Below are 15,758 nucleotides of genomic sequence, written 5' to 3' on the forward strand. Positions count from 1 at the left end.
GAGTTTTGGTAGATGGTTCAAGTATGAACTTAGGAAGAATCACAGTGGAACATAATGTTATGTTCTGTTTATGCCATGTGTTTATTTTTAGTCTTTTGCAAGTATACTTTAAACCTTTGCACAGAAATATATAATGTGTTTTAGTTACTATATTTAGGTAATAATGTATTGTTGAGAATGTATATTGGAAATATTGTTTACTTTTATGTAACACTTTTCTAAAGAATGTTTTTATAGCTTATATTTTGTGTTTCATTTGTACTGTGCCACAAATCAGTGTTACTACAACAAAATCGATATCTTTCTCTTTGGCAACAATTCTTCCACCTGATTGAATGCCAGTTGGCCTTTCCAGTTAGCTTCCCTTTCTATTCCATTCACCAATCTCTCAATTTGGAGGTGCTTTACACCACATGGTTTAGCTTCAAAGGCCATGTGAACAAACTTAGTTTGCCCTGTTTTCGTATGCTCAAGGTTTTCCATAATATTCTACCCCTTCTGCCCTCTGCAGTCCATTCCACCATTATTTCTAGACTCTGCTACCATATCAACCTTTTCTGGCTCAAAGATTCAACAGCTAGATTTATCCTGGGACCGGGCAGACGATCTTCTATTTTATCCCATCTTACTGCCCTGCATTGGCTCCTTGTTGAGATGCAATTTTGTTCATGGTCATTTCAATCACCCACTGTTCCTTCCACAACAAAAGATTGGTATTTATGTAGGCGCTCTGTATGAGCCATTTTTTATCCAGAAATGTACAATCTTCTAGTGCTAGACTTTTTTCACCTTCCAACTCCCCCACACCTTGCTGCCTCTCCTGTAGACTGGTGGCGATACATTTTCATTGGAATAGTTGTCCCCTCTTGCGCAGACATCCCTCTGGAATGTTGAGGATATTCTCTGTTTTTGTGAAAATCGCAAAACTTGGTGTTCAAGGCATGTGTGGCTGTAGATGTGTGCAAGTTGTTTTTCGATGAAAAATTATTTTCGAGTCACGAGGTACTGTGACTACACCTCTTGTTTGCAATGCTCATGGTCATCCACTTCATTGTTAATTTTTTTTCTATCCTGAGCACAACGAGGCCTCTTGCGATGAGTGCAGATGCTTTCCGTCAAAGAAGACTTATTGAGACAGCCGAGCCTGTCGACTAAGGATATCACGTAGGCGCAACAAAGATACCCCAGGCCTCTTCGGCACCCAGGATCTCAAGGGGAAAATCATCCATAGCCTTCGGCCGCTTTGAGAAGGCTTTCTCGCCCGAAGAAAGTTCTGTCTCCCACCTAGAGATCGAAAACTTCCTGCCGGCATGACAGGTTGTGAGTACACCTCTTGCTCCCCTTCCTCTTTGACACTGCTCCGAGCTTCCACCCCACAAGTGATGTTCAGTCGTTCTGGACCCACAGAGACAGGCTTCTGGGCCTCTACTGCCTTCAGGTCCTTGTCTGCACTGACAGTATGCCCAGCTCAGTGTCGAAAATAATCTTGAAACCGACTCCATCGGCGCCATCTGCTTCCGCCTAAGTGCTGCTCCCACCCATTGGATCCAAAGCTGTTGGCGTCAAAACCCAAGTTGGCTCCAAAACATTTGGGCCGACCAGAAGATCAGCTTTCAAACCAGTTTTCTAGAAACTACAGGGCGGTCTCAATTTCCTCTTCTGAAATCTTTCCTTTACCCATCGTTCTATTCAGTACCTGCCCATACTGAAAGGGATGCTCAGATTTGCTCCTGATATCTTCAAGTAGTCTTTTATGGCTTGGGTTATCACGCCCGGGTTGATAATAAATGCAGAACCTCCTCTTCAAATCCCATCTACGTTAGGGGTCAATTCCCTCCCGACTCCCTGGTGGTACATATCACTCTGAAGCGGGTACAGGGGTTAGGGCTCCGATCCACGTGTGATCGGTGGCTTTTTGGTAACCTGGATTAAGTCAGTTACAGACACGCCAGCTCCACCACAAGAGATTGATTCTCCAGCCACCGAAAACATGTGGATCGGAGCCCTAACCCCGCATGACGGGACTGCCCTTGCTTATCCCGACCAACACATGGATCGGGGCCTGGACCCCCACACGACGGGACACCCTTAACTTTCCCTGATTCACCTGACCTTCATACTTCTTCGCACGAACACGGATCGATTCCTTGAGCCAAAGCAACCAGATGTCTCTACAAGCACTGTTGACAACCCAGTCCTGATGAAGATCCCAACTTAGGAGGATCGAAACGCCGTCGATCGAACAATTCTAGGTGCAACGCACAATGTGGTTCATCTAAACTACAGCCAACCCAAAGCAGAACCAAACACCTCAAATTCAGCTGGAACCACATTGTTTCTTCGACTCACTGTATATATTCATGCACCAGTCACCTTGTGCCGTTTATGCTGATCACATTGTCACTTGCGTCGCCACTGTGTATATCACTTGCACCAATTGAGCACCAAGTACAATCAGGGTTGTATTATTTGTTTTAACTACAGTGCTGATATAACTGTAACCTGTCCATTTCTTGTTTTTGGATAAATATGATGCCATGAGCACATCTATAACTACAAAAGAGTCTCCTTAATTCCTTCCTGATAATGTTTATAACATATCCTTTGTAACAGTCTTAAAATAATACCAGTTGGGATACAATATGTTTATATTATATTATCTACCCCAATCCCAACGTGGTTGATGGGTTCTTACTCCTGTGCCTTATACATACATCAATATCAGCAGAGAATTCACAATCATGTTGGCACTGATTTGTACCCAATACAGGATCTCTGTGTCCTTTGGACACTGATGGTAATAATGTGGCAATCCTAGTGGGATAGGAATATCTCTTGAAACAGAGATGGACTCTCTCTACTTGAAAGTGATTTGTGTGCTGTGGTGGCTCAGAGGGGTACAAAAGGGGGTGGTGATGGACGGAGCATCTGAACTAATCAAACACTCACACCCAGTCAAAAGATCTGGGTTTGATCCATCACCATCACGACCCACTTTTGTACCGCTTTGGCCGCCATAAGTGTGGCAGGGTATGCTCAGACGTGAGTCCCATGCTCACTTTGCCACTGGATTCAAGCAAGCCGGGCTGAAGACGGCTGTAATGCCAGAAACCGGTCCCGGAAGCTTGTTTCCGGTCCAGGGAAGGCATGGCTTGGCAGTTCGGGCTGGACTGTTCCCATGAGGCACAGGGTCAGACTGATTTGCATATAGCCATGTCTGAACTGGGGTGGCAGAGTGGGCTAAAGAACGGTGATGGATCAAACCCAGATCTTTTGACTGGGTGTGAGTGTTTGATTGGTTCAGATGCTCCGTCCATCACCACGCCCTTTTGTACCGCTTTGGCCGCCATAAGTGTGGCAGGGTATGCTCAGACGTGAGTCCCTTGCTCACTTTGCCACTGGATTCAAGCAAGCCGGGCTGAAGACGGCTGTAATGCCAGAAACCGGTCCCCGGAAGCTTGTTTCCGGTCCAGGGAAGGCATGGCTTGGCAGTTCGGGCTGGTGTTCCCATGAGGCACAGGGTCAGACTGATTTGCATATAGCCATGTCTGAACTGGGGTGGCAGAGTGGGCTAAAGAACGGTGATGGATTAAACCCAGATCTTTTGACTGGGTGTGAGTGTTTGATTGGTTCAAATGCTCCGTCCATCATCACCCCCTTTTGTACCGTGGTGGCTCAGAGGGCAGCTGAGACGCTAGAATTGCAGTTGCACACTATTGGGATCAAAACAAATGTGTTTACAGAAATTTGTCAATTAGAGCCATCTTAGTCAGAGCCATTATTATTTAACAAAGCCCTTACAGATGTTCTTCTGCGTACATGATCAAACCGATGTTCATGCCTGCCATTTATTCAATCTGTGGTTAAATGGACTAGACCGACACCCATTGAGCGGGACTTCGTGACCAAGCATCTTTTACTGGAGAGTCCTCTTGTTCATGCTTCTACAATTCAGGTCAATCTAAATTTCTTTGTGACCAATCCTCTGAATAAGGAATCAGGAAAGCACCATGGTTTCGTGAACAGAATGTTTTCTTTAAGTTGGTTTAGCACTTAGATTCACCAAGGTTCAACCATTTGCACCGTCACATTTGGCATAGTAACTTACCTGCTTCATAATGGAGGACTGGAAGGAACTTTAGAGGTTCCATAAATTGGAAAGGGTTTGTTTGCTTAAAGCCCTTTGTACTCTGATCCCATGTGCCAGTCATCACCAATCTGCCAGGGCCAGAGACAGAGGCTGGTAGCAAGCTTCAATAAACTGATCTGTTTTTTGAGAACACCGTCTGAATGATTAGTTCAGGTGGTTCTTGCACTTGTCTCTGGCTGACAGACTCCGATGGCTTCCACGCAGGTGTCTGCTGATACAGAAGTTCGCTCTTGTAGATAAACAAACCACTTTGCAGTACAGGCACTTTGCGAGTTGTTTTTAGTATTTACAGAAACCTGAAATACCAACAGACCTGTAATGGTATGCAAATATTACGTTCATTACTTGTGGCAGACAATTCTACCTGCAGGTTCGCCACCTCTCCTGGTGCCAGACTGGATCTAAAAAGTCGCAACGGGTCTCTTGTGGTGCGGAGTTCGCTGACTGGTCCCAACGTTGAGAGGGCCGTTCATGAGGATGTCTAGTGAAACTTTAATCTGCAAGATGATCACTACCAGTTCATCACTGAAGGTGTAAACTTTGCACATTCTTAACATTTTACTGGGTCTGGAACTGAAATTCTGAAATATTATCTGGATTTTATAAGACAAATACACATAGAAAACCAATGCGACCATGACATTGGAGGTCCTAGTAGTGATGTATTTCAACATCTTTTTTCAATTTTTTAGCTTCAGTGCACGTCAGGACTTACTTTTTTGCATCATGTCTATGCTGTGCTAGATCCTGCTGCGGGATACCACATACGGGTGTAATACCAATGCTGGCAGTAGGCAGCGTGTCCTTCTGTAGCAACTCATGCTGAGTGGCTGAAAAGGAAACATCAATGAAGCTGTAAATCACATTTGGCGAAGTGGTCAATAATTTCTTTTAGCCATTAGGCTTGTTTCAGAACTAGGTGAATGAGCAGTTGAAGTTTTAACTGTATCCAATTGCACCATCCTTCTGTATATAGTGGACACCCTGTCCATGTCACAGTTCCATTTGACAGTGTTACATTCTTCTTCTCCCAGCAGGATCAGTGTTCTAGAGAAAGGTATGCCGGGCTTCAGGGGACAGAAACATCATCATGGGATTTTACTGTGACGACACATTAATTCAATGTATGATTGGCTGAATACTGTCACAGATACTTCATGAACATTGGTTCCACAGGCGGTGCTGCTGTATTTTGGGACTAACTTAGCCACCGAGTCCTGCTCATCAGTGTGCGGAGTTCAAAATAGCTCATTCCGCACAATCAAATTGTCTTAATCACTTTCGATAAGAGCAGGGCTTTAAGTGGGGGGAAAAAAACTTGGGGTGCTCTAAAAGGGGCGTGGCAAATTTCGTAAAAGGGTGTGGCCTATCCGAGTAGGGGCGTGGTCTAAATCAAGATAACCAGCATTGTGTGCTTAAGAAAATCATGAAGTCGCATCCAGCAAAGGATAATAAAATAGGCAAAAAAGTATATTTATAAAGTATAAGCCATAAAATACCAAACACTTTAAAAAAAACATGTAAAAATTATTTACATTACTTAGAAATCTATTGCAGGATTTCCCGAAACCCTTGAAGATATTCACTGTGTCTATTTTGCTGGGGTTTCTCACAACAATTTTCTTCAGCAGACCTTCTACCTTTTGCCAGCCAACTCTTTACATATAGCTTTGCGTCAAATGTTTCAAATGGAGGACCTCTCCAGACGCAACGTAGCTCCGCCTGACGAACCGCTGCGTTGCTGGGGGAAATACTCGTTGCTGTGAACAATCCGAGCGCGGACGGAAATGACGATCCTGGGCCGGTGGTGGTGAATACTGGCAGGGTGTCAAGGCTCCTTCTCAGAGCAGCGAACCCGGCCTTGGGCACACAACACAGCTCGAGGGGCGGTGGTGGAGTCAATGCGCACACAGAGCTTGGGGGCAAAGCAAGCGCTCCAAAATTCCTCAGCGGTGCGTTAATCCGCACTCACAGAACGCGAGGGACTCGATCCTGGGGCAGATCACGTTTGAGGCAGAGCAGGCCTCACGACCTTACGCCCCAGCTGTGTGCCGATGAGCACACCGAGACAGATTTCACAGGGGGGTGCCTTCACAAAGGCACAGCTCAGAGACCCACACAACAGCTGGAGGGGTGGGTGCTGGATAACTTTTGTATCCCTGAGTTCCCAGCTCTTCTTAGGCCCTTGGAGACAGGCAGGCTTCAGAGGGGCAAAGCACACAGCACAGCTCCTCTTCAAGTTAGGGGGACACAGCACACAACAGACAGTCCCTTCCTCAGCAATCACAGCAACTGTAGGTCATCTCCCAGACACTCAGCACAGATTCCTTCTTGATCACAAAGTTTCCTAATCTATTTTTACTGGGGCTCCAGTCCTGCTTTTATACCCCAAAAGTCTTTGTTCTTCTTGTGTGAGGGGTCCTGGACCCAATCTAAACCAGTTCTGGGTGCACTCTCTCAATGCACCTCTTCTTCCTTTGTGAGTGTGGGCCAGGGCCATCAGACGCACCGCAGGAGGTGGAGCCAGCATCGTGGCAGGCAGGCACAGCCCTATTGAGACCCAGGTGCTACTCCTTCCACCACTCTACATGCAGATGGGTCTATTCAGCCTTGTGCTGACTCAGCCGGCCACCTGGAGCCGACCCCAGCCCCTGTCACTCACAAACCAAACAGTCAATACACAACCAGGCAGAGGCACACAGAAAGGTTGAACAGGAAAATAGCCACTTTCTAAAAGTGCTATTTCCAAACTTAGAATTTAAAAACCATCTTCACTAAAGGATGTGTTATTAAATTCTGAGCTCAGGGATACCAGATTCCATATGTCTATCTTGCCATTATGGTAAGATCTGCCGGTAAACATGTCACACAGCATTCCACGTGTTATTCTATGGGCAAGATAGTCTTTCAATAGTCAAAAACGAAATTGGCAGTATTTCACTATCAAGCCATGTTACCCACACTAGTAACACCAAACAAAAACCGAGACATCTGCTTACCCTACCTTTGACCTTTGAGGCCCGAAAATAGAGCCCCCTGGAGCCCCCTTTCGAGACCCCCGCCAAAAAACTGGGGGGGGTTAGCCCCCCCCCCCCACTTGAAGCCCTGGATAAGAGGGTTGCGCAGCATGAATGTTATTAATTTAATGGTATTCCTATCATGTCAATCATAACCAAAGTTATATATTTGTGCCATAGGTGATAAAGTAGAAGTCTATTTACTTATAATCACTGATGAGATTTCACCAAGGTGTGGCAAAAGCGTCTGAGATTCAAGGGTTGAGGTAGAAATTACATATTGTACTGTTACTCCTTTATTCGACAGGTGTGTAAATGGAAGTGATGTACACATATAGGTGTGGAGAGTATCAGTGTCATTGCTGAAGTTGCTTCAATATTCTAACTGGCAAATTTCATGATTTTTTTTTAAGGCTTCGCCATTTAAATGTCGCTGGGCATATTCAGTGATGTTCAATGGTTTGATTGTTTGCTCTTGCCCTGACACTGTTTGGCAATCCTGTCTCGGTCTTAGCAGTTCTCTTAAACGGGACATTCCTGGCCAGATTACAGAATCCTGCAGCAGAAATGGTGCTCAAAAAGTAAATATATACAAAAAAGTGATAGTTGAAATTTTTGGTAATTACTCGGGCAGCATCCCAGTCAGTTATCACACCATGTATCCTGAGTTTGGACCCAGCCATATGCAAATAAGTCTTGACCCTTCTCCAATTGGAACAGTCCAGCCCGAACTGCCAGGCCAGGTCCTCCCTGAACCAGAACACAAGCCACCCAGGACCGGTTTTGCCCTGATTGGTCTCGACAGTGTGGTGTAGCTTGGTTCCAGTTGGATGGTGAGCACAGGACCCACGTCTGGGCATACCTGTCGGGCTTACTGTGTCACACTGAAGTATACTAAAAATTGATGGATGAAATGCTTGAATACGTCTCCGTCACTGGAATTTACTCGTAGAGCATCCCACTCCACTGTTATTTTGCACACTACAGCGCGTTTGTTTTGGACACCACAGTATGTAAATCCGAATTACCCAGCTCTGCTAGAAACAGTCCAGGCCAAACAGCCAGGTTTATCAGAAGCTAGCAGACATAGCAAAAACACCCAGAGTTCGCCAAACAAATATTTTGGGAACTTTGGTGCATATCGTAGAAGTACAAAGCTGTGGGCTGTAGAGCCATAGGTCCTCTTCATGGAGTACCAGCTTTCCCATTCTGCAAGTGCATTTAACTTACTGAATGATCCTTTATATTTTTCCTGTGGTCATGATATCTGTGAGACCATTGGAGGTGTTCCATGACTTTTTATGTTGCTTGGCCAGCTCATTAGATTGCCCTGGTGTGCAGAGGGTGTACCCAACTTAAGAGTGGCTGCTGCACGCTCAATAGGCCATGGGAGCCTGACTGTTGGCGACAACTGGGATTGTAATGTATGTCGCATCCTTTTTATCTGTACCTCTGGGGTAAGAATGTAGTGATCATCTCTGTGTTAAAATAACATCATAATGACAGCAATCAAAATCATTAATGAAATACAGCGGCCCAGTGAGGATGTTCTCAGGTCCCCAAGTGCAACGTACAGCTGGCTACAGAAAGACACTCATTTACACATTCCACAATGAATGCTCTGAAGGAAGAGCGCATAAAAATCACTAGGCACATTTCCCGCTCACTCCATTCTTAGAAACACGTCTTAACACCCACCATAGACTTTGTGGCATTTAGTGAGTGTGAAAACATTCTAAATAGCCACCATAGCGAGAAATGTATCTATAGTTGTTGCCTCAGGCAATAGTTATATCGAGGTTTTGTAGCAAGAGGTGTAATGCATGTTGTTGTCTGTGCTAGCGGCTGCCAGCCAGTCATGACTCGAGGAGAAATGGAGTACAAGCTCTAACTAAGGCCACAATAATGAGAAGAGGTCCTTCCAGCAACCCTAGCGTCATATATACCACTAGGCGGCCAGCTATGACTTTGCTGAGTATCTTATAGTCTGTGACTAACACTGACAAGGGGCCATGCAACAACACTTTGAGCTGGTCCATGTCTAGTTTCGATTGTGATATTATAAGTGGCTGTCTGATAAATCTCTAACAATTTAGGGACCAGGAGGCCCTCCTATGTCTTATAGAACTCAGCCTGGAGACCATCCAGGCCAGGGATTTTACAGGTGGCTAACCCTCTTACTGCCGCTCGTAGGTCCTGTTCTGTTATGGCTGCTGCAGGTCCTCTTGAGCCGCCCGGTCAATGGAGTGAAGATCGAGAGCTGCAAAGAAGGTTTGTATGTGCAGTCCAATAGCAACCGGGAGGGGTTTGTATAATGCTTTATAATATGACGTATATGTATCTTGTATGTCCATCTGGTTAGTGACTTTAATAGTCGGGGACCATCGTATTGCAGTAATACACACTGACAGTCCCGACAGTCGGCCAGGCTTATCCCTCTCAACATGCATCATGGTCGGGTAGGCCCTGAAATCCAATTGTTGCAGTTGAGCTACCAACTGGGCATGTCTTTCCCTAGTATCCAGCTTCCACTTCTAGGCCACCCAGGGACGCCTCCAAGTCAGTTAAATCCCTGTGTTGGTTTGTCCGTATACCGGCCACAGTATTGATACATTGCCCCTGTACGACCACTTTCTGTGTCTCCCACTCTGTTAATCTGGACTCTTCTGTGCCCCAATTCTCCTTAATGTAATGAGTTACAATCTCCCATGTCCTGTCCCGAAATACATTGTCTTCCAACGTGGCTGGTGGTACCAGCCAGTTTGTGACACATGACAGGGATAATCCCCAAGCTGGATTCAATGATAGGGGATTGTGATTGAAGAAAGTCCAGCCTAAGCATTCTTCAGCCGTAACCTGTGCATATATAGTTGGATGAAAAATAATTTAGTCCAGCCTGACATGTAAGTCATGGGGTGGGGAATAATGGGAGTACTCCCTCACAGCTGGGTATAAAGTATGCCTGGAATCTAAGAGAGACCAGTGTGTCATCCACTGTTAGTCCTGTTGCAGACACCACCACAGGGGACATTTGGTTGTGGGTGGTGGGACCTATCCATGCTGTGGTCTAATGCACTGTTAAAATCTCCTTCGATAAGCCATGGACTATGCTCCCACTTCACCAGGAGTACGTTTAAGGTGGGCTAGAAGGCCTGTTGCTCTACATTCGGCGCATAATACCCATCGTCAGCAGGTGTCCATCTAATTGCACTCCACAAATACATAGCGCCCCTCGGGATCAGTCTCCACTGGTATTGATTTGAAGGGGACCACTAAGCTTATCCATTTGAGCAACCCACAAGTAAATCTCGAGTATGTGGGGCTAAAGCATTGCCCTCTCATTTCTTTGGTAGCCGTACATCCTCCTCTCCCTCCACATGAGTCTCCTGTAGAAATGCAAGGTGGGTCGTGCGCCTGCTCAATTATTGCTGAATTAGATCTGCTTACGCACTGTCCCGTTTTCCTGTACATTCCAAGTCTTTGAGTGGTCCCAGCTCCTCATCTCTTAGCCTCCCGCTACAGGTCCATTCAGACCCTGTCTTGTACCTTTACTAGTAGAAGGCCCCAGCCATTTCAGGCAGTTCACAGGCCTGCCAGCACCCTCGATGCCCTGCGGAAAAGCCCTCAGTCGGCCGCACTCACCGCTGCTCGCTGGGCCACGCAGCAGCTCCTCTGCCAGCCTATTCATTCAGGTGCAGTCAAAAGGAGTATGCTCCCGTCCTTCTTGTAGCAGCAGGCTGCTCAAGTCGCCACTCATCTCTGTACAGTGAGGCCGAACCTTAGACCCAGTCACCACACCTTCATGGGGTAGGGGCAATTAGCGGGCAGGGAGGGGATCGGCTCCAAATCCACGTACCACCACAGCAGTCTGGCCAGGCTCCCGCAGGACTCGCAGTCCAGGCCCAGCAAGTCCACCACGAAACCTCCCCTCCTCCAGGGAGCGTCCAAGGAGCCACAGCTGTGTTCAGAGCTGCTTGAAAGCCCCCCGGTTTCCCGTGGGCACCTCACTCGGAGCCCACAGCAAAGGTGATGGTGCGGCAACATCAGGATGGCTGGCTCCGGATCGTGGGTCAGGACACGGAGCCTTCTTAGCTCGCATCTGCCATCTTGCTATGGTTGGCCACGCCCCATCTTTTAGCTCGTATCTGCCATCTTGCCGCTGTCGGCCACGCCCCCATTTGGATAAGCTAATAAAGTTGTTTGTTCCAATGCATGTTCATTCTCTCACTTCCTTGTCCACTAGAGTAGAATGATGTTCTGCATGATAATTTTAAAGAACACTATTGCCGTTACTGGTGCCATTGTGAAAGAAAAATTCGAAGGTTGCAAGTGTTTTTGTAACAAAAGTAATAAAACAACATTTGAATCGCAGACTAGGGTGAAAAAGATCATGCAAGCACCTCCTATGCATGAAAGTAAACCCAAGCAGAACAAGGCACAAATGTATTTGTCTTCATATATTGGGCTGTCATGGAGATCACGTGATGGTAAAGGATCTGAAGTCATGGGAGAGAATACAAACCATCTTCAAACTGATAGAGAAATGTAAACTTTCAGCGCTGGACAAGATACTTAAAAATATCACACCTACAGTGTTGGACATGTAGGTGAGGCCTTACACAGCAGAGCTGTCCACAGCTAAGTAGCATTTGTAAGCCATGAACATAAAGAAGGCTGCAGCAGTTAGTTGCAATTTAATTTCTTATTGTGTGGCTGTATTAAAAAGAGCTCAAGTTGTCAAGCGATATTATAGGATGTCTTAACTCGTAAAACTCACTGCTTCATTAAACCACCCTTGATTTGAAATCCAGTGCTTTATTTACAGCGATAGGCGGCTAAAAATTGTGTGAGAGTAAAACGCAACCGAATAAGGAATCATATTACGAATTGCAAGTTTGTATTTCTCCACTTAATTACACGCTTTGCAAGTCTACCTTGACTGTACACCGTTTGAATTGTATTTTCTAATCCTTTAGGTACATGTGAAAGCCCACTTTGATTATGACCCATCTGATGACCCGTATGTCCCCTGCAGAGAGCTGGGCTTATCGTTTCAGAAAGGCGATATACTGCATGTAATTAGCCAAGAAGATCCAAACTGGTGGCAGGCCTACAGAGACGGCGATGAGGACAACCAGCCCTTAGCTGGACTTGTTCCAGGTAATTTGAGGTTATTTGACTTGTATACAGCATAATTCTGGTTTTCCCTATAGAAGGAACTCTAACAACTACTTTTATTTTTACTGTGAACCACTAATTCACTTTCAGCTGGCATACCTTTTTACTTTCACTGTCAAGCAACATTAATCCTCGTCGATTGTCAGATTGTATAATCCTGTGAGATGCATTGCCAATAGTTAGCTTGACTGACAATAAATTAGAAAGGGAGCTGTAAGCCTGTTTAGCTACATATACCCCGTTCCGTGGGCTTACTCGTTTTTGCAAACTCAGACTTTTCAGACGACGCGGCAGTAAAGCTTTGGGTCTTTGTCACAAAAATCAATTGACTGTTACTGCTTGAGCCATTGTGTTAAGTAAGAAGTAACTGGGCACTGATATTCTATAGGCGCAGCATTTGTTGAAAGGGAAGTCATTTTTCAAGCACCTGCCAGTATTGAAAAGGATAGATGATTACTTGCCTGTTAGCCTTGCATGGCTAATCATTCTTACATGCTTATTTTATGTGTGTGCTAATATCACCAGCCTTTTTATGTAAATACAATCTTAACTATGCACTCAACTCCACCATAACTGATGGGAGCATTGCTCGTATGGGATAGTGTTTTTAAGGATATTTATGTAGCACACAATGACTAATCTTGTCTCTTTTGAAAAGGAAATTAAAACCATGTTTTCCTACCCACCTATTTTCTAAGAAGAACACACACTCACATTACTTAAACAAAGCCTTTATTGTTGACTCCATGTTGATGCAGTTCGATCTGGGATAGCCGCCTCTCTCCGAGTCATTACAAACACTGTCTCGAATCCTAAGTTGTTCATCTGCAAATCACTGACTTCAGCTGTGTTAGTCTAATTCGTTGAATTGGAAGTAAAACATGATTACAACACCACCAAGTTTGTTTTGGATACACACACCGATCCAGGACTGGAAACGGTGTTTAAAATGACCTGTAGACCTAGTTTGATCCATATTCAGTTTTCAGAAATGCTAAAAGAATAAAACATATGAAGCACCATTGTGGGACACGAGATTGCTGCCTCACTTTGTAACAGGTAAGTGTACTAGTCCTTGAAGAGTACTATCTCATACCTGTGCATAAATCAGATCATAACCATTAAGTCAAGGTCTACCAAAAATTTGACTATTTCTTTATAGGAAGATGCTAAGGATCGAATGCCTATTTTCCATACTGCGGTTAGAAAAAACCTCCACCAGTCACAATGCTTGTTTTTTTGCCAATTAATGTGATCTCATAATTGTGACTCCCTACACTCTTCAGTGTTTTTCTGTCTAGATTTTCATTCTTGTCCATGACATTTTATTTCTGTTCTTTCTCCAATAAGGAAAAAGCTTTCAACAACAAAGGGAAGCTATGAAGCAAACCATCGAGGAGGATAAAGAACCTGGGAAGTCAGGTAAGAACATCAGAATTGAAAGGCAAACCTTCCCACTTCAAAATGTTAACTCGTGAAAGTACTTCTTTATTTAAAATAAGAATTGCATAAATCTGAATATGTTTTAGTCTCATGCTCCACTACACTATTAAAAAACACTTGACACCTGGTCAGTCTGTCTTCACGTTGCTCATAAAAGGGTTTCCATGCACAATACAACCTCAAATTGTGGGGCAACCAGTATTAAGGGTTATTTATTTTGATGGCTTGAAATTCCAGTCTCCCTTTAATAATTTGGGTTGAAATCCCAGTCTCCCTTTAATAATTTGGTTCTTGAAACCTATATGCATTGGCTTTTTTTCTCTTGTAATTTATGTACCTCAAATCTATTTTTAAGGCCTTTGAAAAGGAGTAGACCAATAATGCTTAAAACTATATTGTTACTCAGATCCCAGTGTATGCCACACTGTGGGTCACTTACTCGCCCTTAGGCTAAGAAAGATCCCAGTGTATTATAAATATTGCACTTAATATATTTATAAGAAAGAAAAAAAATTGTCTTAGGCGGTTGCATGTATCAGTTTGTTTATGTGTTCGTGTTTGAATTGTTGCTGTGCACCTTATGAGATAGGATATTTAAGAGGTTGTTAATTCAAAATATTGAATTTCAACACCTGATGCACTATAACATGTTTGTGTCAGAATGTTTTTAATTGAAACGTTTAATGGTTGCTTTAAGTGTTAGATTGATTAAATATGTGTATGCAGCTGGTGTATGGATTTTATGTTATGAATCCGAAATAAAAATATTTACAAGCTGTTGGACCTAGATTTGTCAGGTCACATAGGGTAGCCTGGCCTAGGGCAAGACTATCAGTTATTAGAGGCACATGTGTAAAGGTTGCTCACCACCCAGCAGTAACTCAGCGCACATCCATCCCAAAAAATGACACTACACCTTAATTTTTATAAAAGTAGAAAAAGCTTTATATTTTCTCTTGTTGTCAGTTACTTATTTTCTTAGGTTCATTTGTTGTTTCAAAAATCACTTTTACAATGCAAATTAAGGGTCACATTTCTTCATCATGTAAACTCCTCCTCTCCTCCTTACTTAGCTTATTACTGTACTTTTGATGTTACATTAAACATTCACTTCAGTTGAAAACCTTCAGGCTTATTCACTTAAATTGGCACCTTGGCACCCAAAGGGTGACACTCCCTCCCTTAGAACAGGTGACTACTTTAGGGTTCCAATGGACAGGTTCAGTGCACAACACAGCTTATTTGTACAGCCTAAATACTTTTGGTCAAGCAAGCCCAGAGCTTCTTTCCCCCCTCCCGCCTCTGAAAGAGAATACAGATCTTTAGCATAATTCCCACTCTTGGCGGCACACAGGGGTTAAAGTAAACGTCACTGGGCAGTTGCTATCTTTATTCACACTGTCTCCTCACTTTGCAGGGTCAATAGACCTTAGTCTCGGTCTCCTCTCCTTCAGTTTCTCAGTTAACCAAATACTGGCTGACTATGGAGCACCACCCCTCCTTGGTGACACACGGAGGTTGCCCAGTGAATTAACAGCCCCTCCCTTCTCCACCTTACTTGGGACCAGAAGCGGTAACCACAGCAGCCAGGGCTTCACTCTTCAAGTCGATGCCTCCTTCATAGGCCAGGCCACATGCCCAGCAGCCCCACAACTAAGGAAGGCCTCCTCGAGGCACCAGTGGCCTGGAATTGCCACTCGCGTCCACTCCCTCCACACGAGTGGTCGCGCTTCTTCTCAGACGCGATGGGCGGTGTCCCCGCGGGCGCCGCCTCCCTCGCTGCCTCCTACGCCGCCCACCTCACCTCTTGGTAGCCGCGCCTCCACACAGGCGCCACGGAGCAGTGTCTCCGCTGGGCGCCGCTGCACACGCTTTCTCCTGCGCTTCCCACCTCACTCCTTGGGCAGCCGCGCTAGAGAACAGGCGCGAAGGAGCAGTGTCTCCGCCCAGCGCCGCCTAATCACGATCTC

The 15,758-nt window shown here is 45.0% G+C and overlaps 1 protein-coding gene across 1 annotated transcript in view; it reads left to right on the forward strand.

Annotated features, from left to right (window-relative positions):
• Nucleotides 1–15,758, forward strand: part of PALS1 (protein associated with LIN7 1, MAGUK p55 family member) — a 423,019-nt gene that overhangs the window by 323,246 nt on the left and 84,015 nt on the right. The window contains exons 8-9 of the mRNA XM_078659539.1: nucleotides 12,144–12,327; nucleotides 13,696–13,767. Coding sequence (XP_078515665.1) covers nucleotides 12,144–12,327; nucleotides 13,696–13,767 — 256 coding nt within the window. The remainder of the gene's footprint in view (nucleotides 1–12,143; nucleotides 12,328–13,695; nucleotides 13,768–15,758) is intronic.

The sequence above is a fragment of the Lissotriton helveticus genome, chromosome 9 (assembly GCF_964261635.1).
Source record: "Lissotriton helveticus chromosome 9, aLisHel1.1, whole genome shotgun sequence".
In the NCBI taxonomy this organism is placed as follows: domain Eukaryota; kingdom Metazoa; phylum Chordata; class Amphibia; order Caudata; family Salamandridae; genus Lissotriton; species Lissotriton helveticus.